Source organism: Uranotaenia lowii, chromosome 1 (assembly GCF_029784155.1).
Source record: "Uranotaenia lowii strain MFRU-FL chromosome 1, ASM2978415v1, whole genome shotgun sequence".
Lineage (NCBI taxonomy): Eukaryota > Metazoa > Arthropoda > Insecta > Diptera > Culicidae > Uranotaenia > Uranotaenia lowii.
The window spans coordinates 204,200,636-204,227,508 of record NC_073691.1 but is presented as its reverse complement, the minus strand read 5'-3'; the positions used below and the strand labels follow the sequence as shown (position 1 = coordinate 204,227,508).

The following is a 26,873-nucleotide window of genomic DNA, read 5'->3' as shown; positions in this document are numbered from 1 at the left end:
TCTGATGGATCAATAGGTAGCTCGACCATACCATAATCATCAACTTTATGTGAAATAGATTTATCGCCTTCTTCTTCAACGTCCTGTTCCGAAACATCATCAGCATATTGCTGACATTCGCTTACCTTTTTTAAATCATCGACTTTTCTTGTATATTCTATCCCATTTTGACTCATGATCACGACTTTTGCTCCGTATCGTGTTATAACAGTATACCATTCTCTTGAAAATGTAGGATCAGTTTTATGTCTTTTTTGCTGTAGCAATCGCACCTTATCTCCAGCTGATATATCTGAAAATTTAGCTCCTCTGTTCTTATCCGCATACTGCTTACTTTTCAGTTTTGCTTCCGCATCTCTCTCTTGTAGTTCTTCACTATCAACCCTATTTGATCCTACATCTCTCCAAAGACTCGGGAAGGTACCACGGAACTTCCATCCGACAAGCATCTCAAAAGGAGTGATATACAATCGCGAATGAGGAACCAAGGTGTTATGGTTATGTACGTATTGCTCTAAAGCAGTACGCCAATTTTTTCTTTCAATTAGAGCTGCTGACAGGGCCTTGATAACACCCTGGTTCTGCCTTTCTACCGCCCCATTCGTTTGGGGACATAGCGGTAGAGATTTGAGTATGCATACACCTTTTTCTTCCCAGAAGCGACAAAAATTTGGGCTGCTGAACGGGGGCCCATTGTCACTCTGTATCGCTTTGGGAAGACCCCATCTTTTGAAAATATTACAGAGAGCCTTATTCGTAGCTTCGGTTGTAGTGCCTTGCATTTCTGTTACATGAAGATACCTGTTGTTGAAGTTAAATTGATTATTACTTGATTATTATTTTTCGTAAGTAAGTAAGTAGTATTATATATATATATATATATATATATATTTTTTATATGAGTATATATTTTTTTTTACCTTGAATACAAGTCCACTACGACTAGGAACTCTCCTGAGCCGCAACCCGGTATACAGAGAAAATCTATTTGTAACGACTCCCACGGCCCATCTGGCAATTGTCTACTTGTCAGTGGAATCGGTTTGTTCTTTCTAGCCAAGAGTGCACAAGGTTCACAGCTTTTCACGAAATTTTCGGTCTCAACTGACATACCTGGCCACCAGAAGTATTCTCTCATTATTCGCTTCATACCAACCTCACCAACGTGACCGCCATGAGCTAAGGATAAGGCCTTTTTGCGCAGTGCGTGAGGTAAAACAATCCTGTTATTTTTTAACACTAATGCTCCGAAGACATGTAGATCCTTTCTATGGGGCTCGAACTTACGCAGCTCACTCGTCCAAACATTTGAGTTCACGGCGACAATCAATTGTTGTAGTTCTGAGTCTGTTTCTGACGTGGATTCAATTTCAGCCAAACTTATCTCCATTCCTCCAATATCGAGTGAAAACAAGAAATGACGATCATTTGGTTCTTCAAAAGGTGTTTCTTGAGTATGAGCTACCAGTCGTGACAAAACGTCCGCAACATTTTCTTTTCCAGGCACACGTTTGATCGTAAGATCAAAGGGTTGTAGTCTGAGAGCCCACGATTCAGCTCTGGAAATGGCTCGACGACCAATTCTATGATTTCCACCGAAAATAAATTCGTTGGCTTCCGAATCGGTGCGAACGACAAAAGATCTTCCTACTAAATAAAATTGGAAGCGTTCGACACCCCAAACAACGGCAAGAGCTTCACGATGGGTTTGTGGGTACTTAGCCTCGGTATTTGTCAACGCTTTGGATGCACAGGCTAATATTCTCGGGATTCCTTTATCATTGAACTGGGTCAAGACAGCTCCTAATCCCACAGCCGAGGCGTCCACATATAATTCCAGCCTATCTGTTGCGCTGTAGTACCCAAGCTTTTTGATATCACTAAGCGCTTTCTCAGTAAGAAATTTAAATTCCTGTTCCTCATATTTTGACCAATAGAAATGATCTGAATTCGCTAATTTACGAAGATGTTCTGTTCTGTCTGCACGTTTCAACAAGAACTTGTCTGTAAATGTAATTAACCCCAGGAAGCTTTTTACTTCCGAGCACGATTGAGGCCTTCGAAAGTTTTTAATCGCAGATAGCTTTTCCTCCTCGATCTCCCAGCCATCCGGTGTTAAAACAAACCCCAGAAATTTTACTTTCTGACTGCAGAATACGCTTTTTGTTGCATTAATTCTGACATTGTGATCTCTAAATCGACGTTGAACAGCTTCCAGATTGGCATCATGTTCTTCCTTAGATCGCCCAAATACCAAAATATCATCTAAATATATTTTTGTCCCACTGCATCCTTGCAGGATCTTTCTCTCCATAACTTCCTGGAAGATGTCAGGAGCATTTGATAATCCGAACGGAAGACGAACGAAACGGAACATCCCGAATTCCGTGCAGAAATTTGTAAGGTGTCTAGACTCATCATGGAGTTCAATATGAAAATAAGCGTTACTTAAATCCAATGTACTAAACCACTTTGCTCCATGCAATTCCGCAACAATCTTTTCCAAAGTAGGCATCGTATACGGCGTTCTTACAATGTATTTATTCGGCCCTCGAAGATCGATGACTAATCGAAAATCCTCTTTTCCTTTGGGTACAATTAAGAGTGATGAACAAAAAGAAGTGTCCATCCCATCAATGACGGGTTCTATAATGTCTGACGCTTTCAATTCCTGTAATCTTTTCTCTACCAAAGGTTTGATCGCCAGAGGGATATTCATAAATACGTTTCGGCATGGTGTTTTTGTTCGATCATATTGGAGTTTAATTGGTGGGATGTTAAATTTAGGAAACGAAGAGCCATCTATCGTAGAAACTGTCCGGTCAAATTGATCATAGTTACAGTGGTTAGATTTTCTGGTAATTGGTACTTGCATACCCAGAAGTAAAACACTATATCGTGTGGATGTTGGCCTTCCAAGAAGTGATCTTAACTCCTTTACCACATAAAACTTCTCAATTAATTTAGGACGATCATTTGAAATGAAAAGAGTTGTCTCGAAGGTATGGGAAACATCGATATCGCCTTCTGTAGCGTATGCTTTGAGTCTACGGTCACTTCTATCCTGTACATTATATAGATTACTCCTGAATTTACTATTTTCGCGCAAAGCATTGAAAATTTCCTTAGTCACAGTATTTACTTGAGCACCTGAATCTATAAGGAATTGACAGGGCATTCCTGCGATTTCGGCGGAAATTATACCTTCGTCTGTTTTATCTAACATCATAACATCGCTTTGTGGAACCTAGTGGATATAATATTTTTTTAATTTATATATCATTTTTTTTTAAATTATTATAATTATTATTATTATTATTTTTTAATTACTGTTCCATTTGAATTTTGCATGCATTTTTCCATTCAGTGTCTTTACACTTCTTTAAAAAATTTGATAACTTAAAATTGAATAAATCCCCTTATGGAACGAAATATAATTGAATAAATAATAAACACGACTCATTTTATTTCACTTTATTCCCTTTTTATATATTATTACACGATAAATAGATATAGAATATTCAATCGTGACTTCCAAAGTATATTCACGGTGATAAAGCCCTTAATAGTTTAAGCAGTCAGTTTAGAGTGACAAACAACATTGTTTTTAGTTTTGTTTCTTTAGCGTGTTCACTCGCCGTTTCACTTTCTGTTCGTTCCTGCTTCAATTCGGGCTACAGGCAGCACTGCCAATGACATGTTTACCAATCAAAACAATTTCTATGTATTCGAATCATCAACAAATTTTATTTAGGAAGGATTTTTCATGACGATACAAAATTCAAATGAACTTCAACGAAAATTAATAGCAGATAAGAAAATAAAGGTAAGTTTAATTCAATGGAACACTCACATCCGTATTCGGTTCTTCTAGGTTTTCCACAGCAGCAATTTGCTTGATTTTTTTCGGAGATATTTGGTTAATTGGTGGAGCTGCAATAGCTGGCGGAGCTTCAATGCTGGGTCTGTTGGTGATGAAATCCCTAGATTTTGAACGACATGCCTTTAAAATATGTCCCCGATGGCCACATCCATCACAGTATTTGTTTATGGCGGAACATTCGACCCCTTTGTGCAACATTTCCCCGCAACGAAAACATGGTTCAGTGAGAATTTGGAACGGCTGATTTTCTCCAATCGGGTTTCTCCAAACTGCTTGACTGGTTGAAGTGAAACGGTTATTTGGCCTATAGTTGATAGGATGATAACGGGCACGAGGATACGGCTGATAAACTCCTGGGTTGAAGAACCGTGGTCTTTCATAATATGCGTTCGGGTTGTTTAATTTAACAGCTGTGATCCTATTCCAAGGATTGCCAGTAGGACGAAATTGTGAGTTTGATGAAGCGCGCACTCGTGCAACAGTTGTCGTTTCCATTTGAGCTGTTTCGTGTTTCATTGAGACGTGTTTTTCATTCATCTGTATAACTTCTAATTCCCGAATTTTATCTACAAACTCAGCGAAGGTACCCTTGCGTGATTGCATTTTAAGTGCTGTAGCTCGAATTTCTTTTCTTATGGCATTTTGAGAAATTACTTCGAGAATTTCATGTAACTCTTTATTCTCACCAAAATCACAAAGCCGGGCCGCTTCCCCAACCCGTCTCACATATCGTAAATCTGATTCCTCTGCTTTCTGTGACGTCATCGTAAATCTTCTGCGTTGTAACATGATATCAGTGTTCGAAACAAAATATGATTTTAAGCGGTCCATAGCGTTTGAAAATGGATAAATCGTTTTATCCGGCGAGTTTGTATCACATTGTGTGTTTCTCAATATGTTCAACAATCGAGGACCAGCCTTGACACGGAATACTGTGAATTTTGTAGCTTCATCTGTTACTCCCGCCAAGTTAAGAGAATCGATGAGTAATTCTTTCCAAATTTCGAAATCTTGTCTTGTTATTTCTTCTCCTTCGATAGACGGCTTACATTCACCAATAGCCAACGATGTTATTGAGATTTGGTTCATTGAGGAGAGGAATCGGGACTCGTCTGCATTGGTGGGCGGATGTTGGGTACTAGAAGCAATACATCCGTCTGAAAAATCTCTTTCGTCATTGTCTCTAACGGGTTTCAAACTAGTTTGCAACGCTCGAATCGATTCCCGAGCTTTCTCGAGCTCAATGACCAACTCCTTATTAATGGATCGGATTTGTTCGAGCTCTTTTTCAACCGATTCAAGTTTGCTACTCTTCTTCTTCTTTCTGTTGATAAAAAAATAGAAAATATATAAATAAATGTATTTTTTTTTTTTAACTCAGTAAATAAAGGCGGTCAATCAGTTTTGTTTAAATTGAATTAACACGATAATGGAGTTTTTTTTCTTTTTTTTTTTTCAATGTTACTGAACCAGATTTTAATTTTTATTAATGATTCATTCTTATTCTTTTTTTTTTTTTTTTGTTTTTTGTTGATATAGGCTTAATTTTTTTCACTGCCTTTTTTCTTTTCCTTCATGCCAACTCTTTTTTTTTTTAATTACTTTTATTGTTACTGAATAGGTTTCTTTTTTTTTTTTTTTGATTGATATAGGCTTAATTTTTTTCACTGCCCTTTTTCATTTCTTCCATGACAACTCTTTTTTTGCATTTTTTTTTTTTTTTACTTTTATTGTTACTGAATAGGCTTCGATTTTTTTCACTGCCATTTTTCTTTTAATTTGATCCGTAGGCTTCATTTTTTTTTTTACTGCCTGTTAATTTGTGTTCCGATTGTCCGCCATCTTTTTTTTTCGTGTTCAACAAATCAATTTCATTTTATACGAAAATCAAGCATCATTCCTTTTATTTAATGAGACCCCTGGTACCCCGAAATACTTACCTAATGGGAGCATCGTCTACTGCGCCATTGTCGTGACGGGTTTTACGTCCAGAGCTCATTCCAGTGTCCTCTATATCTGCGACGTCTTTACTCGGCTAAAATGTCCAAAAAACTGAAGATCCAAGATCCAACGTGTTTTACTGAATCCTCGTTTCTCTCTCTCTAGGAATAAAACTATCTCTACAAACTCTACAGAGAGAGAAAGGAATCTCTGACTCTCATTGGTTTGACAGGAGTAAAACGAATTCTTTTTTTTTTTTTTTTTTAATAGGTGCACGGTAAACAAAAGATATTTATATTTGTGTGATAACTTACCGCTTTTATAAAATAATTATTTCTGAGATTTGTGCTGCAATCGGTTAGTTTTATTCTTATAATTTCGCTATGGATACTATACACTACACTCCCAAAAAACTACGTGCAGATGATTTGTTTAAGGTCAAAGGCGAAAACAATCTAAGCATGAGGAAAACAATGGGTAATTAGTATTTTATTCATAACAATGGTTGTTTTATATAATCTATCTATTATCTAGGTGTGATTAAAAGTATTCGAGCTTCTGGAGTCGATATAGAATCTGGAGTGCGGTTGAAATTGATTGAAATGAACCGGCAGCTTAAAGACTTGTTTGATGTAGTTCAGTTGTCCAGCATCACAGGAAATGTAGCACCTTCGTCAGATCATGTTGTTGCATATTGCACTGATGTACCGGAACTCATTAACCGTATCAAACGTTCAAGACCACCTGTTGATGATTTTGTGGTGAAAATAGGAATTGATGGGGGTAGGAGCTTCTTCAAGATAACGTTATCTGTGATCTCTCCGCAAATGGAACATCTGGCTGGCTTCAAGGATGGCGGCGTGAAGAAGCTTTTCATCATTGCACTTTCACCAAATCTCGCTGAAAAGTATGACAATATTTCCCCCGTTTGGACGAAACTTCTCAAATTACACGAGCTCGAATACTTGGTTGCTGGGGACCTCAAGATTATAAATATTATAATTGGCATAATGGCCCACTCTTCGAAGAATCCATGTCCATACTGTGAGGCTTTAAAGAGCGAGCTCGGTGTAGCAAACGGAACCGCGAGAACCAAAGGAAGTATAAACGAAAATTGCACAAGAAAAAAGAAATTGAATGGAAAGAACTTCGCAAGCTGCGTGAATGCCCCGTTGGTCTCGGGTAGTGATGAAGACAAAATCGTGAACCTTTGCCCGCCTCCACCGTTACATATAACGCTTGGAATTATTAATACAATTTTTAAGTCACTTGAGAAGAAAGCACCAGACTGGGTAGACTTATGGGTGGAACAAGCACAGGTGAGACACCAACAGATGACGTACGGTTTCACCGGAAGAGCTTGCCACGCGCTATTGGATGCTACCAATTGTTTGGCAGACAACCCTGAACTTTCAGATTACGTTACGGTTGGTTGTTCTACTAAATAAACTTTACCAAGTTTTTAATAAATATTACGATTTTCAGGTTCTGAATAACTTCAAAAACGTGTATGCAAAATGCTTTTCCTTTAAACTCGAGCATGGGTTTGAGGAGGCTATTGCAGATTTTGCCAGCAGCTGGGAGAAGCTGCCCAAGTAACCATAAGCACTAAAATCTAGCATCAACTCTGCTCTAGCGTCAGCTATAGAGCTTGATTCTGTGCATCATTTTAGCTCTGTGAGCCAGGTTTGGCGAAATTAACTGCTGCATTAGTGCAGAAACTGGTATAACCCTATAAAAGCACTGTTATAGCATTGGTTGAAGCTACAGCGTTGGCGGGCAAAATGCTGGGAAAATGCAAATGGCGTTCGAATGAGGTTCGACCATGCGAAAAAAAAATTATTTTGGATTTTTGATCGGTTCATTTTTCGGCCATGATACTAAATTTGTAATTATTTTTATATTCGCTTATGCATATTGAAGAGATCTCTCGGATTGAATTTTCTACATGATATTTTTTTATTTTTCGGGTGAAGGTGACCTGGAATCGAACTCATGACATATGTGGCTCTGACATTTGACATTGACTCTGCCTGTGAACCTATCAGGTCCGCGTTAAATTTTTGAAAAAAAAGACCTATTTGAATCAAATTTCTAGCAACCGGTGCCCTAAATTTGCATTGATTCAGCATCAATCAATGCTAATGTGCTTTGGCCTAATGCCACTGTAGTGCTTACATAGTGCTTAAAAGCATTAAAGCAAGCTTGTGTGATGCCAATTTAATGCTTAGAAAATATAGCATTTGTTATTCTGATTTAGAGCAATGTTGCATTTCAAAAGCATTGTGCAAAGCTGATAGAATGCAAGTTGCATTTTAAAAGAGTGGTATAATTCTAACATGATGCAGCATACCACTCGAAGGGCTGTTGTAATGCAAAATTGCACTTGATGTGCTGATATAGTGTAATTTAGCCTTTGAATGCTGGTGTAAAGCTATAAAAATGCAAAGCTTTAGTGCTTATGGTTACTTGGGTGAATCTTCCATTCACATCTAAATATCACATTACAAAGTACCATGTGGCGGATTTCTGTCGAGAAGCCGGAAGAGGACTTGGGCTTCACAATGAGCAAGCCTCCGAATCCGTACATGCTGATTTTGATGTGATTTGGCAGCGATATAAAGCTCCCAAATCATCAAAGGTTTATAACGACCGTTTGTTAAACTCTTTGATTGATTACAACAGCAACCATATGTGTTAGTTTTGAGTTTTTAATATGTTCCATTCATTATTTTTAGTTGTATTGCTGTTTTATAGTTTACTTTTACTTTTTACTATTTCACTGTTTCCTTTTCCTACTAACCAATAAAAGCACCACTGATTTGAAATTCATTTTCCCCCATAACTTCACGGAAACAATAATTTAAACTAAACTTAAACCCCTAATAAACCATACTTATAATACACTTAAGCCATGTTTGGAGAGTTAAGTCAGTTGTAAATAATCATAATTTTATCAACGGCAACAAATACATACTGGTTGGAAATGACTTGGACCACTTTTTTGACGTTTTTGGAGGTTTTTTGATGATATTGAATAATTTGAATATGAATTATTTTGAAATTTCTCAACAAAAACCTTAAAATCAAGATTTCTCGGATTTTCTGCTAGGGATTTTTTTTTAAATTTACCCAGAGGTGCAGAATGACCTAAGGAATCGAGCCCCGTACTTGGATTTGATGGACAATTTTTTTTTTATAATAACGGTCCAGAGGCGCACCGTGAATGCAAGTTCAAACTTTTGTAGTTCAGACACGAACCTACGGTTGATGAAATGAATGTTTAGGGTTGCCTCAGTTTTTGAATGCTTGAAATTTCCTCCCTGTTGGAATATATGAAGCATGATGAGAGTTATCAATGTTGATTATATTGTGTTTGCTTATTTCCAACTAGGACCAAGCTTTCAATATAAGGAGTTCGCTATTAGGATTAGAATCCTGAATCTGAATTCGACATCCACAGTTGATTGATTGTGGGATCAGGATTTGAAATTCAGGATCGGAATCTAGTATTCAATATCCGGACTCAGGATCAGATTCCGAGAGCAAAGTCCAGGACCCGCAGAAACCAGAGATAAGAGTCCGGAATTTTGGATCGAAATCAAAATACGCAATCAGGATCTGAGATCAGGGTTTGGAATCAGGATTCGATATCTAAGATCTAGTTCTTGTAATCGGTTGGTTAAAAATTGTTGGTTTTTTTTTAGTTTATATGTTTAAATGTTATATTCTAGAAAATGCATGTTTTTGTAAAGTCTCACAATAAGATAGAACCACAGTAGGCTACATTTCTGCAAGCTGCTATCAATTGACATTGGAGTAAATGGAGGAATATTTGGAAAATGAAACGAAAAAGCCGAAAAGAAAGCTTGCTTCCGTTTTTCGAGTCTCTGCTGTACCAGGCGTCCGTGTGTGTAGTCATAGTCTTGTATAGAGTTTGTGAACGTCCACAGAATTCACCTGAATACCGGTGTGTCTTTGGCACGAGTCTGCCCGCAGACCCTTTGTGGTCTCGCGCCTAAAAAGTAAAGGATCTGCATCTACGTCCTCGGGTTCTGCGGATCCCTAATTACTAAGGAGGACTTTCCTTCTCGGCCTGTTCGGATACGGGGCACTCTCGTGGGCAGGCTGATTAATAGTCAACGAAGGAAGACGCCTGCAACGACCGAGTCCAGTAACACCCGCTGGGGCAGACGGTTTCAGCACCCCGCCGATACGCCATTACATCGACGGCCCTCCTGCTTCCGGAACTGGGTTTCCGGAAGAATTCAGGATCGAGATCCAGCATTAAAATCTGAGATTAAAATCGAAGATCAAAAATTAACATGGGAAATCGGGATTCGAAATCATAATCCTAATCCAAGATTCAGAATCCTGCTCCAGTACTAATAACCATGGACCAAAATCTAAGATCAGACCAGAATCAGGATGCCAGATCATCATCTAGGGTCAAATTTCAAAGAGAGGATCCAGGCTCAAAATCATAGATCAGAATCGGGATCAGGACCCAAGATCTAAACGCAGATTAGAGTTCAGGATAAGGATCAGGTATCAGGATCTAGGATGATGGTCTGGATTAGGATCGCGGCTAATAGGTGATATGAATAAGAAAATAGTAATTGCTTCGAGAGCTTTTACTTAGCTCGAACTTTAGAATGGCAAAATTTGAAAGCATTTTCTCAACTAGATATGAAAAACCAGAGTAGAACATTTACTTTCAACCATCTCCGGATTAAAAATATGCATGCCATTCGAAGTATTTGACTCACAAAACAGCTTTATTCATATCAGCCATTGTTCTCGTTTCGGAGCAGAGTCCTTAGACGGATCTGGATTGGAATAAAATTCGGGACTAGGTTCCGCAACAGGTCCAGTATCAGATCAAAGTGGAATAAACACTTTTTCTTAGAACTACTCACACACTTTTATCGAATATACTTATTCGATTCAAAGGGCAAGTTTGGCGATCGTTTGTTATAAACAACCTTTTAAAACTTTTTTCATCTGATTACGTTTCTGGGATTGATATTTTGAAGACAGACTTAAACATTAACATTTTCCACTATCGGTTTGGAGTTTGGACCACCACATCCTAATCCTACTACTGAGATTTGTAATCCCTATCCCTTCTCCAGGGTGGCCTTGAGGGTAATAAAATACAAGCTAGTCGCTATCATTTATTAGTTCTATAATCCTTCCCCAACCCATCGAAGAAGGACTGAGGAAGGCTCCACACCGCAAAACCGCGCCTCGTGAATCGATTGTGCCCAGTTAGAAGCTGTAAAAAAAACTATGTATCTACTATACGAAAGCATAACACCCGAGAAACATAAGCCACCGACCGACTAAAAAGGTTTCGGAATTATTAATAGCACATTCGATTTTGGGCAAAAATGGGCTGGAAATTATGCTGGGCTGGACAGATTCGTTCGTGCAAATGTCAAGCGAAGGGATGGGGTGGGAAACACAAATCCGCGAACGCCGAACAGAAGCAACAATCTTTGTCAGGTTGTTGATGTTTTTGGGCCGAAATTTTGCTTGTTTTTTTTTATTAGCCATATTGGAAGCTTTGAAAAGGAAAAGGACTGCTGCAGGAACCCTTTTCCGGACAGAGGCAGCTCATTCCTAATCGAACCGTTAGCCGTTTCGTGTCGATTTTTCTTTTCTTTAAAGTTTGGTGTTAAAATTTTCGGGGGTGTTGCTGCTGTGAAAGTGTTGTTATAGGGAAATAGTTTGAAATAGTCGCGTGCGAAATTTTAATATATTGTTTCCATGTTTTAGTTTTCTATTGGTGTGTTTTCGGATGGCCATGAATCGGATACGGTTTAAGTTGACCGAGAGCTTTCAGCCTAAGCCAAAAGCTTGCAGGAGGAGGAAGTGAGTTTTTTTTAAATATCGATTTGGTGCTTCGAAATTTTCACATTTATTTTAAAATGAACTCAAATCAGATCTAAAAATGTAGGGTTCAGAACTCTAAATTTAAAATTCAATGTTTTGGATCGGGAGTTGAAATCAGATTATTCAGATAAATAACATGAACTTAGTTTGCTTAGTAAAAAATTCTGTATTTTCGATACCTAATTCAGTTTATTTAAACGAACACATTATCAACATTTACAAATATTCAGCAAAGAAAAGAAAGGAGAGAAATTGTGAAATGTGCCACAATTTACACGACATTGGAGGAATGTTTCCAGCATTCCTCGTCAATATACCGCCACAAAACCGCAGAACGTTTAGATCCAATTTTCATTAAAAATTAATATTGAAATATAAATCGAAAAACTTTTCCTTTTCATTTCCGCCAATCGACCTGTGCCCCGCCGCCCGGTTGAAAGTGGCAAATAGCTGTGCTTATTCCAGCGGTGTAAATTTTCCTCGGTTCCTCTGAAGATATCGGAAAGCTAAATGAGAGAATTCGTGGAAGACATTCTGGGAAATTAATCGGGTAAACTTCCAGGTTAGTCCAATACGTTGAGTTGTAGAAATAACCGTTTCCTACCGGGAAAAGACTTTGGAACTTCGAAGAATCAAACATACATTTCTAACGACTTCTGAAGAATTTTAACAATTTTCCCAACATTTCACCCACAGTGTCCATCAGAAAAAAGCGTGGAAATCTTTCCCTTCGCCAGGCAGAGCGAGAGCAACTAAGCTTGGGTCCGCACATTTGACATACCTACATATTTCGCACAAAACCCCTGACGAGGGGAAAAGGAAAAAGTGCGCGTAAATTTAATTGACTTTTCTCAACTTTGACTTCGTTGGTGTTGCTAGCTTAATTCTCAATCGCGGGCGGGTGAGCTAGCTCGGGGAACAACTCTCGGAGTAAATAAAGGTGTTTTTTTTCTATTCTTTCTTCCAGTTGATTGTCGTTCTGGAATTTCAACCCCTACAAAGGACCTAGGTTGTCGTGAATTATGAAAGTTTTTTTTTCTGTTCTGCTCCAATTTATTCACAATTCAAACTTTTAGCTCAATGAACTTGTTGAAGGTGTTTTTTGCGGAGTTCAAGGCTGTTTTTGATAAGAAGAGTACCGTCAAATGGGTTATCAAGCTTTATTTTGGTTTGATTATCCTATACCAACACTGTTGGTGTTAAAAATATTTTTCAGACAGTCCACAAATTTGTTTAAATAAATATTTTTATAACTTTCTTACCTATATGGGGTATAATGCAAATCAAAATGACACCTCATAAATCTCGCTTCCATATGCTGGAATATGATTGTTTTGTTTTGGATTACGCGTTTGTTAACATAAAAAAAATTTTAAATTATAAATTTTCCTACGTTTTGGTTAGATATTTCAATGAAAACCAAGCTGCAAGTTACCCATTTTCCTGAGTACGGTAAAAATCGAAAGTTTTTAGAAAATTAAAAATGATTAAAGAAACCAATAATTTTTTTGGACATAAGTTTAGTTAGAAGTCGTTGAAGTTGAAAAGCGTTGCATGTTGCCCCAGTTGACGGTATAAAGCTAATGATTCATCAAAATGAAGCTTTTTCGGGTTGGATGAAAAGTGAAATTTCAACTTTTAGGCTTCTATACAGGCTTTCTTTGAAAGGAAGTTCGCAGTTTTGTTCAATTTTTAACATATTCAAATGCCTTAAACATTTCACTCAGTTAGATGTTGAGTCACAGAAAACAGACGTACAAGCTCGAACAAAAAACCGTCGAAAAAGTGTGTAAAATTTCAAATGCTATCACCAAAAAAATACGTTAGAAACTGACTGCAAACAGTGCCATCTATTGCGCCGTTCAAGGGTTTCAAATCAACTTTAAAGTGCCCAGTTTTCGGAAAGGCGTAATTGTAGCCAAAAAACAAAAATTAGTTCAAAAAGGATGTTGGGATTTTTACACAAGTTTCGTGGGCTAGCTTGTACGTCTGTTATCTGTGGTTGAGTTGACAAAAATATACTATTTATAGTTCGATTTTCGGTAGAATTTCTCTGTAGTCCCCACAGAGATTGTCCATCAAAATCTAGTTCATTGATGGTCAGGAAGGTCATGACTGTTTAGACTAAAGTTGCCAGATTTCTCGGTTTTATCCGGGTTTGCCCGGATATTTAATACAAAATTTGCCGATTGCTCGAATTTCATTTTATTTGACAAAAGAACTCAAAATAAAACAAATTTTGATTTATTCGCTCAAAACAAAATTTTTTGAGCAAGTTTTATGAAAATAATCATGAACAGTTTTTAAAAGCCTTAAAAACGGTTTAAAAACTGCTGATGGAAAAAAAAATTTCAATTGTTTTGCTTGATTTTTGTTGAGTGATTCCTGAGTTTTGATCAAATTTGCCCGAATTTTTGTTCGACATTTTGGAATCAAAATCCCGGACTTTACCAGGTTTTTAGATAAAAAATTTGTCTAAATTTTTCCGGCCCGGGTACGTGCTGCAAAAATTCTGGCAACCTGTCAGCTAGCTTCAAAATAAGACTCGTTTGCCACTCATAATTTAGTTTAAGAAATGAAAAAAAGTGCTGCATCGTTTCTAAACTTTTCGACAAAAATTGATCCCTCCTTTTTTCAGTGATTTCTCCAGCTTTGAATCGAAAATTGTATGGGAGATTTCCCTGTCTTAGGGCTGGAAACAGGGAAAAAAATTAGAAAAAATTGATCTGATTAAATCACCGATCAGTGAGTAGCTAACAAATGTTGTTTAGTTAGAATGATCATTATTATAACTTTTTTTAAGTCTTTGAGAGAGTTTTGCATTGAACAGTTTTACCAATTTCACCAATTTCAGAATTTTTGTTGATTCTGTTTGGTTCAGGCACAAGTTTTTATCTTAAAAAATTAACTCTTTTCAAAAAGTGCTCAGTTTTCTGTCGAAAGGTAAAAAAAAATATGCAAAAATGTTGCAGCAAATTTCTATTTGCCTATTTTTTGCACTTGATTTTTGAAGTTTTGAGCGGTTTCATCGAGTAATTCAACACTAATAATTTTTCGACAAAATCTAACTTCTGGCTGGACCCGTTTTAAGACATTTTTGGGTAAATTTGGAAATTCATTAGATAAACTAGAGTAGCCATACGTACTCTTATAAATTTGAGTACGGGTCCTCAATCCGTGCTCAATAACGGATATGTTTTTTCCGCCTTCGCGTTTTTCCCGTTTGTTTCCTTGCGAATTGAAAAATACTGTTGATTTTTTCTATTTTGCGACTCTTGTTGTGATCGATACATTTTAAAATTGATTGAAATACATCCAAATTACTTGGAGAAGATCGCAGCAATCCGTGCACAGAACGGACATGTGTTATTCGGCCTTCGCGTATTTCCCGTTTGTTTTCTTGCGAATTGAAAAATACTGCTAACTTTTTCTATTTTTCGACTTCCGCTACAATCGATACATTTTAAAATTGATTGAAATGCATTCAAATTACTTGCGGAGGAATGCTGTTGGTGTTTTGTTGTGCTGCGAGATTTCGTCATTGATAGAAACATGTGTGCAAATTATACCTATTTCTTATCGTCGCGATTTTCATGCTTTGAATCAAGCGAGGTCAGTTCCGGATGAGGGATATAAATTATCTGAAATCTTATTTTTGAGGGAAGAGTTGCGCTTGTGGCATAATTTGTGGTTCGATAGAAAAGTGAATATCCATTAAAATTAGAAAGGAAAAGAACAGGCATTGAAGACATTTTCTTTAGGCTTGTTTGCTCGCGTGTTTGATTTTTCTTAGCTCGTGGCGAAGTCTACTTATTACACTAGTTTACAGCATTTTTAAACCAAGTAAATTGAAGATCACTTTTAATGTGAAATCGGATGCTAAATTCGAAAATGAAACTTAAAAAAATCTCAGTAGAACTGTTTTTGAGTTATGCTCCAAATATGAAATTTTGGTAAAATATAAAAAGTAGTTGTACTCAAATTGAAATATCTCTGACTGCATAACACTAATTTGAAATTTCTTTTTGCATATTGAAGGTGAATAAATTTGTTATCGATCATCTGAACTCAAGGATTGAAATACTCATTCATACGAGCGACGGAACCCGCATCGCTCCGATTTTTGCTCATAAAAATGCTCTGGAACGCGAATGAGGTGTGAGCGAGAATCTCCTGTTCTCACGAATCAATTCCAACCGAAACGAAAACACAAACAAGGCTCCGGATTCCTTATTGCTTTGCTTCCCCTTTCGCACACAAAATCTAGCATCAACCCGAAGATTGCGTAGCGGCGAGCCGGTTCATGAAAATTTTTACCAACCCGCTCATGAGCCGTGTTGATAATGGTATTATTTTTTCCCGTGGAAAAATGTTCGTCCCTTTGCGAAGGTTGAGCTTGAACAAACACTAACAGCAACAATGCTGACGCCAAGCCGTGTTGGCTTTCAATAGCGTTGGACAAAAAGAATTGAAAATAAGAAGAACAGAGTACGTACGGGCTACGGCCAGCACATCCAATCCATGTTAGTGGTGTTATTATTCTTTTCTCTTGCTTCTTGCTAGTGCTGTTATTATTGCTTCCTATGGAAGAAAGTGCATCAGTTTTTGAAGCTAGGGGCTAGGAGCTTAAAGGAACATCAATAACATCAACAGCAACAATGTGAACAAGTGTAGGCCAACGGCAGGCCAGACGGTTTGTCTCTAAGGCTGATGTCATGCTGAAGCAACTAGCAACGCGACCTACAACGCAACGTTCACACGACTAACCAGCTCTCATTCGATCTCCATGGAAATCGCGCAGACCTGTCATACTGGTTGCTTTGAGTAGCGCGACCAATCTGATGCCAATGTGTTTAGTAGCGCGACTAGTAGGAAATCCAATAGGAACATTGTTTTTTCTCGATTTGAAGCAGTGATTCCGGGTTTTAAGCACAATAGTACGAAGATCTGTTCGAACTTGTGATAATAAACTAAAAACTATCTTAATCGGCGAGAAAATTTTCATGAATTCTTAGTTCGGGCAAAAAACAAGGAATTTTGTCGGTTCAAATTTCGGCATTCTTGCAATCCGGGTCGTGATTTGATGAGTTTTTGATGGCTCCGGAAAGAAAGGAGACGATTCAAAGCATTATCAGATGTAGAGAAGTGATGATTTGTAGGGAATTTCAAAGTGACAGGTCGCGCCAGCATGACATACCAATGCAATGCAACGCAATCTTATTGGAACGTTGCGTTGCGTTGCGTTGCTAGTTGCTTCAGCATGACATCAGCCTAAGATGGACGAGCCGACAGAATCCTTTTTCTTTTTTTTCCTACTTTTTTTTTCTTCTGAACTGACGTACTTGCTTCCCTAAACAGACAGCAAGCTCGGTATCAAAATTTTCATGAAGCAAATACGAGTCTCTCGTGATCCCGTTACTCAGACTCGCTCATGAAAATTTTGTAATACGAGCAACATAGAAACTGCCGTCGTACGTAGTATCGTTTGTGTTGCTGTTCGTGATTGTATTGAACACACACGAATAGCGAGTCGGCGGCGAAGCATTTTCGTGTGCGTTTCGAGGAGTGAGCGATTTTTATAGTCCTTGTCTGAACTTCATTTTTACGTATGATCAACAGTATTATTAATATTAGTGACTTTATCATAGAAAAAATTGTTTGTTTCTGTGTGAATGAATTAAACCGATATCGGGTCATTCGCCACAAGCGTGCACGCAGTCAGTCAGTCAGTTAGTCGGCGAGAAAGTGAGCAAGTCAGCAGTGTGTGTCGTTCCCCCCTGGGGGAGGAAGACTGAATGAAAAAAGAAAAAAATCTTTCAAACGTCAAATTTCTCTCATCAATCTACCGACCAGTGCGAAGGTTCAAAATTTGACTTTCTTATTCAGAGATTTTCAATAAAACTTTTTTGATGCTGAAAAGCAGTTGTTTTACATTAAACAATTATTTAATTAGGTGTTGTGGTAAATTCTTGCATGTTCAGGCGTATTAAGTCGCTCAAATTCCGTTGCAGTTTTTGATGCTGATAAATAAAAATTGTTTGATCAATGGTTATTCTTCAAAATAGCTAAAATAACAGAATTAGATTTTGGGTAGCTCCCATGGACCGAACAACAATTTAAATAGTTCTAAGTTTATATTTACGACGGAGTTGAGAAACAGGTTTAGGATAAACTAGCTGGTGTATTCGATTTCGATGTTTACTTTTCAATCTGCAGCAATTAACTCAGAAGACTTAAATGTAGCACCTAAACAACTGAGTTACATGACTCGTTACACAAAACTGGTAATCGAAAGTTAAAATTTGAACGATTACAAATCTTTTCAACAATTGCTGGTTTTTTGCCGAACAGTAAAAAAACGATGCAGAAAACGATGCAGCGAATTTCAGTCTTCCTCCCCCAGGTTCCCCCGGCAGCTCAGGGATGTTCTCCAGTGCGGCTTTCGAACTTAGGAGCTCTGGATAGGCCTGCACATTGGGCGGTTGTGGCAGATTATTTCTCGTGAACCTCGAAAAACGAGAAATTATTAGAAAAAATTGAACCATAAAAGGTAAACACACATGATAAACGATTCGAGCTGAAATAATTTGATTTATTGATTTCCCAGTACGAAAAAATGTGGTAGAATGAGTAAGTTATGTTAAATGTAAATTGCTCAATTTAAGGAATTAGGGCTTGTGATAAAACTCAATTGGCATGCCAGTTGCTCCCTGAGCCGATGTCCGTGAGTTCGAGCCCCAGAGTAAACATCGATCACAGCTGTACCGGATGAGTTTTTCAATGACTGTTCGCCAACTGCATCGTTGATTTAGGTCTTGAATGACATAAAGATGTTATAACGACTATAATCTAAACAAAAAAAAATTATGAAAAGAGCAAATGAGCGAGTTATGAAATAATGCCGAAACTGGAATTAATGAGAACAAATATTTTCAGCTTAATTAAAGTTTCGTTAAAAAAAATAATAAAACTGAAATGTTGAGTGACTCGTAAGAGAAACTTGACCATGTTAACAATTTTAAGCGGGTTAAAATTGAAAGACGAGTTGAGAGGACAGGCTGAACATGTCGATGGAAATTTCAAACGAGTTGAGGAACAGCTTGAAATTTAAAGGCGAATAAAGGGAACAGCTTTAAAACTTATCTAATTGATAATCAAGCGGGTTGAGAGGACAGCTTGAGATTAGATAGAAATTCAAAGCGAGTCGAGAAGACAGCTTGAAATTTAAAAAAAGTGGGTCGAGCTTAAATATCTTATTAAATTGAAAATCAAGCAGATTGAGAGAACAGCTTGAGATAAGATTCAGCTATGAAGCGAAATGAGAGGACAGTTTAAAATTAATAGATTATCTTGAGAGCACAGCTTTAGTATCTGATCAAATGAATAATCAATCTGTTTGAGGAGACACCTTGATATAATGGAGAACAATGAGGCGAGTCTAGAGGACAACCTAAACAAATTGTTTAAAATTTCAAGTTTAAAAAAAGCGTTGAAAAAAGCGATGAGTGGAAAGTCTGAAGATTAATAGAATATAAAAACTTTATAAAAATAAATAATCAAACAAGTTGCGAGGACAGTTTGGGATGAGAGTAAACGGGGATGAAAGTCGAGGGACTACAAGGATTAATTGTTTTGAATTCCGAACTGAGAATACAGCCTAAAAATGAGAAAAAGGCATGTTGAGAGGATGGCCTTCTGGTGGAATAAGACGGAATTGGCGTTAGAAGCGCAGATATTTAAGGCAGCTGCTGATTGTTTTGATTTGGCCTTCCGGTGGAATAAGATGGAATTGGCGTTAGAAGCGCAGATATTTAAGGCTGCTGCTGCTGATTGTTCTGATTTAGCCTTCCGCTGGAATAAGACGGAATTGGCGTTAGAAGCGCAGATATTGAAGGCTGCTGCTGCTGATTGTTTTGATTTGGCCTTCCGGTGGTATAAGACGGAATTGGCGTTAGAAGCGCAGATATTTAAGGCTGTTGCTGCTGATTGTTTTGATTTGCCCTTCCGGTGAAATAAGACGGAATTTGCGTTAGAAGCGCAGATATTTAAGGCTGCTGCTGCTGGCTGTTTTTATTTGACCTTCCGGTGGAATAAGACGGAATTGGCGTTAGAAGCGCACATATTTAAGGCTGCTGCTTCTGATTGTTTTGATTTGGCCTTCCGGTGGAATAAGACACAATTTGCCTTCCGGTGGAATAGTTAAGACGTAACCTAGCAGGTTATGTGAAAAGTTTGAAACTGAAAGTTAATTTCAACGTGAGTTGAGAATATAACTTAAAATTGTACAGCGAGTTAGATGAAGATAGATATGAGAGAACGATAATATAATGATAATTCCAGTATCGATCAGGATAACTGACCAAATGTTGTTTTATGTTCATGAGTCCGCATTTAGACAAAAGTGAAACAAACCACACAGAAAAAGCACAGACAAGAAAGTCTGTACCTAAAACATATCGTTAACATTATGTAAGAGGATAAATTCGGACCGAAATGCACAATCTGTGGAAAATAAAGTTTACCCAAACGTGCGTATTTGTCTTGTGCTTGGGGATGCTTTCTGTTAACGAATAATCCTATTATGAATGGTGTTTTCAATTATACAACTATTTTAGGTTTCCTGAAGATTTACACAATTTTATACAACGTGGTTACACGTAATGTATGAAAAATATTAATGATATTTACCAATGATTTGCATCTCTTCGAAAAAGAGAATAGATGAAGTCCCGGCCAGTGTTATAGAATTTACAATTAGTGCAAGTTTGATGCAGCTAAAATTTCACCCTACTTTTGACAGATCTTCAGGAAGAGAAAGAATAACTTTTCGATTTCGTCGCCCATTGTCGCTTAAATTATGTTTATTCTAAAGGAGTAGTAGGCGTTGTCTGGAAAGTAACGCACGACGTGTTTTTTCGGGTCCGTGTAAATTTTCTCTTATTTGATTGTTTTTAAAAGAAATTTTTTGATTAATTATTCGAAAATTTGTTCGATTGTGCGAGTGACCGGATGAGTACTCTTTTTGACATTGCAGGATATTGTAACCCTAAGATAAACGAAAGAAAAATAAAACTTTCTACGAAGCGTTTTCGATTTTAGCGAGCAGTTTGCACAACTCTCAGAGGAAATTTTCATTCCCAGTACCACCTTATTCACTGTATCAACCGGAAATCCGTTCCCAAACCCCATCCTCAATTGTCGCGTGGTGGGAGGTGAAACTTTAATTCTCCGTTCAGTTACCAACTGAACTCCACTTATCCCCGGGGTACCCAGGGGGTGGCGAACATAATTAAAATAATTTCTACAAAACTCAACTTGTTTAGCGTGTTTGGCTTGTCCTGGTTCTGGATCCCGGGATAAGTACGGACACCGCTGTCAGGTGCCAATTCGTTACCTATATTTCCTAATTATGGATATTTTTAGGAAATAATTGAAACGGTTATCGGCTACCAGCGAACCAAACGGGCAAAGTTCGGAAGCCTTTGATCCCCCGCGAGTTTTATTGGGGGTTCTCAAATGTCCTAACTAGGTTGTAAAAATCCACCACTCCGTAGTTTGTAGTCAGTTAAACTTTATTTTCGGTTGTTCAATCCCTTTTTCAAAAATTACAGCTTAATACCTACTCTTTTTTCGTTAAAAGAACATTTTCACTTTTATGTGTTGTTTTCAACTTTCAGCAGGAGTTCGGCCCGCTGCCTCTGGATTACCCCGGATACGCTATTCACGCTGTGCGAGCTCGTGCTCCGGAAGTTGCTGCTGCCGGCGGGAGTGCCGAGGCGGAAATTTTGGTCCACCATTATCGTAAGTACCAAACCGACCGACGGAAGACCGCCCCAGAACTTTCCCTAGACTGCCAGCAGCTAATGAGTGTATGTTGGTTTTTCCTACCGTTGCTTTTGTGGGTACGTGTTTGCTGGAAATGAGTTTTTGTTTTCGGTTTGTTGCTCGCCGTTTTTTTTCCTTCCCGTCCAGTAATGTTATTTGTGTTTCAATAAATTGGAAGTAATAAACTTGTTAGAAGTGAATTAAAAATGGAAACCCATTCAAAGCAGTTTTTTATGTTCAATTTTAATCATTATTGAGGAGCTCGTTCTGTCGTTTAGCTTTTGTAGACTGGGTTAACTTAAGAGGAAAAATTTTCCTGGTAAGGTTCCGGTCTCAACGGCTGAGTTTATCGTAAAAACAAACAAACAAATTCGTATAGCTTTTAAACCCATGTAGATTATAAAAACATGTTTCTCTTCATTCAATTAAATTCTCATCTCCAAAACTATCTCCCGGGTTTCGAGGAGGATGAAACCAATCCGAGATGTAGGACACCACCACGTAGAACCACAAAATTGAACGCTCGATTGCAGTAATTACACTTCTAGGAGTGCTCTCGAAAGCAATTCAATTTGGCAGCAGCATCAGCATCTAAAAGCTTTATCCCAACATCCTGAGCTCAACTGATTTCCCTGTCGCTCTAGCTCTTCCTTTTTTATTATGATGCACATTCACTTTATTTTTTCCTTCTATCCGCCCCCTTACAGCCCCTATTGCCGAACGAAACGGCTCGGATGGCCGTGTGGCATCAGGTTCACTGTCCAGAAGATTTCAATCGAGTCGACAGGAACCGGATCAACTACGCCAATCACTGGACACTGTTGTCCGACCAGCAGTGCCGCCTAGCGAGTGCATCCTGGTCCTGGTCACCGGATGAGAAGAAAAAGGATAACGAATCAACCCCGCCAGCTGTGCCCCGCCAAACGGATCCGATTTACAATATCCGGATTGGTTCAGCGGTCCGGAATAAGCTGACCCAACTGCTGCTGGATTTGGAGTACTACGATGGTCAGCAGCCGCAGGGTCAGTTGATGCGCAGCTCGGGTACCACCGTTGCCGCCGCTGGGTTGGAAAGTTTTCTGTCCAACGATTTTGTGGCCCGTTCGACGGCTTTGATGATGGCAGCCTCCACCTTCGAAGCCGGGGAAGATGACGAAGACGAGGACGAGTACGCTAAATTGAACCCAACAGGGATGGTGGCGTGTTATTACGGCAAATGCCAGCACTCCCACCAACAATGGCCCCGGGACAATCGCCAGCGTCAGCGTTTCTACACGAGTTCCGGTGTAGAAGACTACTACCCGGAAAGCTTGTTCCAGGTGAGCGCATTTCCGAGGCACTACTCGAACCGGTCCTCGTCATCCCGTCCGACGCTGATGGTGCTGGGAGAACGGAAAATTATTCTGACGCAGCCTCCGGTGCAGAAGGTGCGGATCAACTGGGGCGGACGACGCAAAAAGACCGCGGTGCCAGTTGCTGGCAACAAACATGGTGCCGGAAAAGGTGCTGGAAAACGTGGCAGTAAAAGTGGTGCCAGCAAAAGTGGTAACACTAATGCCGCTTGTCAGGTACAAATTAACGATGCCGTAGTGCCTCCTCGCGAATGAATTGATGCGACCATTCTGAACAGTGGCACCCGATTGATGGTTTTCGAGCATCTAGATTCAGTTTAAAACTTAGTTCAGTTTGAATAAATAAATAAAAAAATATATTACTTTGGTGTGGAGCGTTTTCTTGCGTACACAAAATTCATCCAATCCAAAATTGTTATATAAGGAAAAGTCAAAATTTAGCTAAAATGTTGTTTTAAACTTAAATGAATGCGCCTGTTCTCTAAAAAAGTGCCAACAAGTATATTTCGAATCATTGGCTAACAAGTGGAATAAATTAGGTGAATATTTGATTGAGTAGCAGTGCAGAAACTAGCAGAACAAAATGGAAAAAAACGACTTTTATGTTTGAAAGGTACATTCAACGGTCCCCCCAGATCTTTTGTTAAAGTAATGGGGTATATATTTTAGAATTTTGCACCCGGAAGATGAAGCTAAGTGTTTTCGTTGCGGAATTTATAAAGATCTTTAGCAATATCTCATCTGCATCCCCACGAAACAGTCGTATTCTATACAGAATCTTAATTTTATCAAAGAACCTCACTTGAAATTAGAAAACAAATTTGCGAACAAATAAACAAATGCACTGGCTTCTCAAAAATGTGCTGCATATTGAAAATCGTTCGATAGTTTTCATAAATAAAATCGAAAACAAACTTTCTTCCTTCGTTTCGTATTCATTTTGCATTAAGCCGTCATTTTTGTTTGCCCAACGGCTTACTCATACTAATGCACTGTGCAAAAGCCCTGTAGTCATAAATTTTGCATGTCTAAGATAATGTAGGGCTTAAAAACAGACAAAAGCTGCAAGGAATATTTAAAGAAGGTAGTGCCAAGGCAGCCCTGCTCTAGTATTGGTACAGGCTGAGACGTCACAATCACCAAAAATCGGTTAATTTATTAGGAAACTTATCTTTATCGATGATAATTCGAAGAATCTGCTGGAAATTTTCCACTTTGAAAACATGTTATTGTAGAAGGATTCTTGCTCTTCGAGATGGGTGCAAAAAAAGTTGCATTTTCATTCATTCATTAATGCATTCATTAATAAATTAAGAAAAAAAGATAATGCAATCTTCAAAGGACCAAAAAACTTCATATCATAGTGAAATAGAAGCCTTACAACAAAATCAAAATGAAATTGGAATTTGATTTCGTTCTAAAACGTGTTTTTCTTTGAAATTCCTACCATTCCCACATAAATTTTCGATACCATCGTTTTTGTGACGCACAAAAAAATCCAATATGGCTCTCGACACTACCTTATTTAAATATTCCTTGCAAAAGCTGTCGATTTTTTAAGGGTTTATCTTCAAATGCACTACCAAACCAACCTGTATACACATCTCAGGTGGCGATGGAAATCCCGTGCTAAGTGTTAGTAAAAGTTTTTTTCTTGTAAACATTGTAACCATGCCAATTCGTGACGTGCATTTTCGAACAAACAACCATCAACGCTGTACCAGCGAAAATTAGAGGAAAAAACCATTGCCAACTGCTGTTTACGATTCTCGCCTAGGATACATAAACATCCTGGCAAGTGACGTAGGCTTTGTTTAACTTTATACTTTTTGAATAACGAGTTCTGTAATAGTGTGCGTGTTTCTTCATCACCTCTCTTTCCACCACATTGCTACCAAACCACACATGCGGCATAAGTCATAGTAACCTGTGAGTCCGCAGATAAAATTTGAAAGCTCTACACTGAACACTATAAAGATCTTTAGCAGCTTCCGAAGCGATAACTAAACTCGATTCGCTTATTTGGAGCTACATTTGCCCCACAACCATTCACATTGTTTATTTTTTCTAACATTTTAAGCATTTATTGTGTTCTTTTAACGGCATAGATGCAACCGTAATAAATATATACACTTTTTACAAATTATTTGAATACCACTTTCAAATTCAAATCCATGAAAGCGAATCGAGAGAGCTGACAAAAAATTGGAAGGCTACAGAGGATTACAGACATTTCAGAGTCCATTAGTGAGATCATTTTTTTTCGTTTCAAGCAAAAATTCAATTATTTCATCAAATTTGGAAAAAAGGCTCGTTCTGTTAGCACTCAATTATTTACAAAAATAAAATAATAAAACCATTAACAAGTGAAAAAAAAAGACTGGATGAAAAATTTTAGATTTTATATCGACATGACTCAGCATCTTCAGTTTTATAGTTGGTCGAGAATTAATTAAAAATATAGTTGGATATAGGCGAAATATAGGGGAGATGGGGGCATAATGGCCACCTTAAGGAAAACGGTTAATTCACCATAGAAAATAGCTATGATATGGAGGTTACATTATTGTTTCGTGTTCAGACACTTGAAAAGCCTATTCCCTAACGAGCAGAAACGTGAAAAACAAGAAGAAAACGTTAAAAAATGGATTTTAAAAATTTTTGCCAAAAGCTGAAAACCAGCCACTGTGGAGGCATAATGAGAACCCCCCCTGAGGCAGTATGAGCATCATTAATCAGGGCAAGATGTGCGTTTTCTGCCGGGGAATCTAGCAGCGAATTCAATTCGATGAAGTCAGGTGAGTCGTAGATTCATCAAACAAAGCAATAACAAAATAATCTAGGTCTGTTTGTAGAATACAAACAATTCACGCACGCTCATACATTATGTGCTTTGTTCGGAGGATGATGCTACTAGCCGTATAATGTAACAATAAAAAAATCGATCATGAATTGTAAATGGAAAAAAATCACCTCGAACAGAAATCTAACGCTAGTCTTTTGATTACCTCTCCGACACCTTACCAATAGGCTAAATCGTCGGATGAAAGTCAAGGTGTGGCGCTATAAATCAATTTTAATTCGCTGCTAGATTCTACGGCAGAAAATGCTCATTATGCCTCGATAATATGGTGCTCTATATGCCCCTAGTCAACAAATTTAAGTAAAAACGTGTTTTAAAATTGATAAAAGTGAAAAATCAAAAATTTTATGATGGTAAAAATTGAGAAACAATGTGTACATCATGTTGCAGTGCGTACATTATAGACCAAGGTTATTTTAAGATCATAAGAGCTTATTTCGTGGTGTTCAAAAATTATAATATTTTCGTCACTTGAGAACCAAGCCAGTTTTTTTTTAAATATCTCTGTAAAGATGATAAGGAGATTCCTTTTTTTGTGAAAAATTAATACTATAGGAAGTACGAAACAAATCCTCATGAAAATTTATTCAAGAAAATACGTACTTTCGTAGAAAAGAGTAGTGCTCATTATGCCCTGGGTGCTCGTTATGCCCTCATCTCCCCTAGTTGGAAAAAATATACTTTTTTCTCCATGTGCCGATTATTTATGATGCTGTTTTCCGAAATTCCATAGAAAAATCATGCCAAACATTGGTGCGTGCGTGGTACCTAAATCTATGAAATTTGAAAACCATTTCAATCAAAAATGTAAATTTTAACTTTGATGAAATTTGCTTTAAAATCTGTGAAATATTGAATTTTTCTGTGATTTTAGCAACCTTGCTCAACATGCAACAATCTTATACGGAAATTCAACTTAAAAAAATGTCCCCGTCTATAGAAAAATAATCGAGTCTTTTGAGGTCAAAATTAAATAGTGAAAAAATATTCGAAAACACGCTCAGTAAAAAAGGATTTCAAGTTCATAAATTTTAATAACGTAAGCATTAAGAAAAAAATGGACTTTTTTCGAATGGCGATATTAAAAAAACTAAAACAGATAATTGAGTTC

The 26,873-nt window shown here is 37.8% G+C and overlaps 2 protein-coding genes across 17 annotated transcripts in view; one reads left to right on the top strand and one right to left on the bottom strand.

Annotated features, from left to right (window-relative positions):
- LOC129744513 (alpha-1,6-mannosyl-glycoprotein 2-beta-N-acetylglucosaminyltransferase) overlaps positions 1-26,873 on the bottom strand; it is a 519,113-nt gene that overhangs the window by 49,472 nt on the left and 442,768 nt on the right. The gene's annotated exons all lie outside the window — the stretch shown is intronic.
- Positions 11,442-23,257, top strand: LOC129744619 (uncharacterized). 2 transcript variants are annotated; one of them, XM_055737245.1, is made up of 3 exons: positions 11,442-11,701; positions 21,403-21,523; positions 22,255-23,257. In XM_055737245.1, exons 1-3 carry the CDS (start codon positions 11,628-11,630, stop codon positions 23,152-23,154), a joined length of 1,095 nt encoding a protein of 364 aa, XP_055593220.1. In that variant the 5' UTR covers positions 11,442-11,627; the 3' UTR covers positions 23,155-23,257. The 2 variants fall into 2 exon arrangements, with proteins under 2 accessions (XP_055593220.1, XP_055593214.1); XM_055737239.1 differs by having other exon boundaries at positions 21,400-21,523; positions 22,255-23,254.